The sequence below is a fragment of the Pelodiscus sinensis genome, chromosome 30 (genome assembly GCF_052426305.1).
Source record: "Pelodiscus sinensis isolate ZL-2025 chromosome 30, ASM5242630v1, whole genome shotgun sequence".
Lineage (NCBI taxonomy): Eukaryota > Metazoa > Chordata > Testudines > Trionychidae > Pelodiscus > Pelodiscus sinensis.
The window spans coordinates 7,436,938-7,440,259 of NC_143081.1; the positions used below are offsets into that span (position 1 = coordinate 7,436,938).

Below are 3,322 nucleotides of genomic sequence, written 5' to 3' on the forward strand. Positions count from 1 at the left end.
CTCTGCCGGATCTTTCTGTCAAATATCCCCTCCTGGCCCATCTCCCCAGTGGAACGGCACCTCCCTCATTCAGCTTTTAGCCACCAGGCAGTAGTGGGAGTGAGTGTCTGAGCTGGTGTCTGGCACATCTGTCAGGGGGTCTGTACTCCCTGTCCGAGCCCAGCATGACAGGGGTTGAGTGCCTGGTGCCAGCTTTCAAGATGCTCCCCAGGGTGCAGAGAGATGGTCTGTTTCAGCTGCGCTCTGCTCAGATAGCGAATCTGTCTGCGATTCCCTGCCCCACCCCCTTTCCCTACTGTGCTGCTGGTACTGTGTACCAGGGAGAGCAGAGGGAGGCAATGAAGACAAGGCTGCCATATTGCAATGAATGTTAATTGCTGCTCACAAGGATCCTCTTGCTGTCCCACAGACACACCCCATGGCAAGCCAGGGACAAGAAAACCAAACATCCATCACAGAATTTATCCTCCTGGGATTTGGGGATCATCCTGGCCTGCAGGTTCCTCTCTTCCTGCTCTTCCTCATGATCTACCTGGTGACCATGGCTGGGAACATCCTCATCCTGGCACTGGTTGTGGCCGATCGACACCTTCACACCCCCATGTACTTCTTCCTGGGCAACTTGTCCTGCTTGGAGATCTGCTACAGCTCCACCCTCCTGCCCCGGCTGCTGGCCGGGCTCCTGGCTGGGAACAGGACAATTTCCTTCACTGGGTGTCTCACACAATATTACTTCTTCAGTGCTCTGGTAGTTTCCGAATGCCTCCTCCTATCAGTGATGTCCTACGACCGGTATCTAGCCATATGCAACCCGCTGCACTATGCAGCCCGGATGAGTGGCAGGTCTTGCCTCCATCTCGCCATGGGGTCATGGATAGGCGGCTTCCTTGTTTGTAGTACAGCCACAGTCTCAATATCCCAGTTAACCTTCTGTGGCCCCAACGGTATCAACCATTTCTTTTGTGATTTTATTCCCCTTGTAAAACTCTCCTGCAATGACCCTCTGCTGATGGACACGTTGGCGTTCACAAGCTGCTTGATTTTCTCACTGGTCCCCTTCCTGCTCACTTTGGGGTCCTACAGCTGCATCATCAGCACCATCCTCAGAATCCGCTCCACCGTCGGAAGGCAAAAGGCCTTTTCCACCTGCTCCTCCCACCTCATTGTGGTGAGCTTTTATTATGGAAGTATCCTGATTGCCTACATGTTCCCGACCACCGACCTCCTGAGCCACTTCAACAAAGTTCTCTCGCTCTCCTACACGGTCCTGACGCCCCTGGTCAATCCACTCATCTACGCCCTGAGAAACAGGGAGGTCCAGGAGGCCCTGTGCAAAGCTTTTAGGGATTTAAGGTTTACTTCAGTGAAAATGAAATAGCTGTAATATATGCAGGGGTAGGGCCTGAAACAAAACCTACAAAATAGAAAGTTCTATTTCCACTTGCACCTGTGAGCTTGCACAGCAACAGCCCTGGGAGCAACGGGGGTGCAGAGACCTTTTCAAAACTGTTGCTCCGTTATATTTAGGATCAATGGCCAAGGCCACCAGTGAAGTACAAATGGGTTGCAGGGAGACATGAATGGTGGCTACTCGAAATCAAAAGACAAGGGGATACATAACATGAGCTCAGAGATAGGTGCCAGTGTTGCTCCCCTGAGTGTGGTGCGCTCTGTGCTTTGGGCCAGCTCTGTGCCAATTGGCAACCCAGCAGATTGCACGTGACTGGGTCAAGAAGACACTAGGCTGCAGGTCAGGAGCAGCAGTGCTGGTCCAGATGTACGTGAACACACCACAGGCTTGGTGTCCTGCAGACTGTACAAGAGCACTAAGACATGTAAGCATCTGACAGTGGACCACCTCAGTCAGTGGGGGGAGTTTCCATTACCCCTAGACCACATGAAGGGGTGACCATGGTATCCTAGAGGCTAACCTAGTGAGGAGGGCTTTAAACTTGGTTCAACAGGGACAGGTGACCAAAACTCACCTAACAGGGGGGCAAATTCAAATCAGTACCTTAGGTGCCTGTATAGAAATTGGGGATCTTGTCCATTTCAAAGTGGAAGTGCCCTCGTGGAGTCTGGAGTCAGCCAGGGACTCAGAGTGCCCCGCTGAGCCCGGACTCCATGTTGCGCTGCCACTTTGAAATGCCACGTGGAGCCCAGGGTCAGCTGTGGATTCCCCTGCTGATCCCAGGATCTGCACTGCATTTCATCGGAATCTGGGATCAACCCCAGGCTCCACACAGCCTCTGCCTCTTTGAAATGCCACCTTAGAATTACAAAGGGGCAGCACTGCACAGCTGAGCCAGGGAGCACTGGTGAAGTGCTGCCTCTTTGAACACCACCGTGGTGGATCAGCTGTGTGGCCCTGCCACTTTGAAATGACCTGGAAGTGTTCAAAGGTGCAGCCCTGCACAGCTGATCCCAGGCTCAGGTGTGCAGAACTGCCCTCTGAAATACCCCCTCAACCTCTCCCTCCCTTTGCTGCCTCTATCTGATAGAGGCAGCGTGGGGGGAAGGGGAGTGGAGAATTGACTAGTCTTTAACAACTAGTCTTTAACGTGCTTAATTCTGACAGGTTTCCTGCTCCATCAGTGATGATAAACATTTGGCTGTGTGCATTTTCAAATGCTCCCACAGCATATCATGCCAGCTCTGCGAAGGTAGCTGGCATAACAGACTTCATGAGAGCCCTCAGAGCACAGACTCAGATAAAATATGAAGGCACCCGAGTCAGGTTTATTGTCAAACGAAGTACATTAATAGTCATCAGTAGCCAGATGGCTTCTGATCCCCTATGCATTTGTACCTGTGACAATGCACCCAGCTCAGCCAGTAGTATGGATTTACTATTGCCCCTTAAGACAGTCAAAGAGTTAAATTGAAGTAGCCCAACATTTATAGACAGAGATAAACAACTCTAGGTATCATTTTCATGCATTAATTACACATCTGGTACTTCCTCTTGTACTTTCCTTCCCGAGTATTCACTACCGGTTGTCATGATTTCACTTCTGTTGTTTCAAAGGCTACGTCTACACTGGCATGATTTTCCGGAAATGCTTTTAACCCGAACGGGAGCAGCACAGTATTTCCGCAAGAACACTGACGATCTTACATGAGATCATCAGTGTTCTGGCGGAAATTCAAATGGCCGGTGTAGACAGCTGGCAAGTTTTTCTGCAAAATCACCTGATTTTGTGGAAAAACTTGCCAGTCTAGACACAACCAATGGTTTTATCATGTACTAAGTTGGGGTGTCCTTGTACCACGCTGAGGGAGTGTAAATGTATTTCATGTGCTTTTTAGCAGAACTAGCAGT

The 3,322-nt window shown here is 50.6% G+C and overlaps 1 protein-coding gene across 1 annotated transcript; it reads left to right on the plus strand.

Annotated features, from left to right (window-relative positions):
• The first annotated feature begins 418 nt into the window (after nt 1-418).
• On the plus strand, nt 419-3,079 carry LOC149521096 (olfactory receptor 10A7-like). The gene has a single exon (XM_089774347.1). It carries the CDS (start codon nt 419-421, stop codon nt 1,376-1,378), a length of 960 nt encoding a protein of 319 aa, XP_089630473.1. The 3' UTR covers nt 1,379-3,079.
• Nucleotides 3,080-3,322: the final 243 nt, after the last annotated feature.

Coding starts and splice junctions, on each gene's coding strand:
- LOC149521096 (XM_089774347.1), top strand. CDS start 419: ATGGCAAGCCAGGGACAAGAAAACCAAACATCCATCACAGAATTTATC.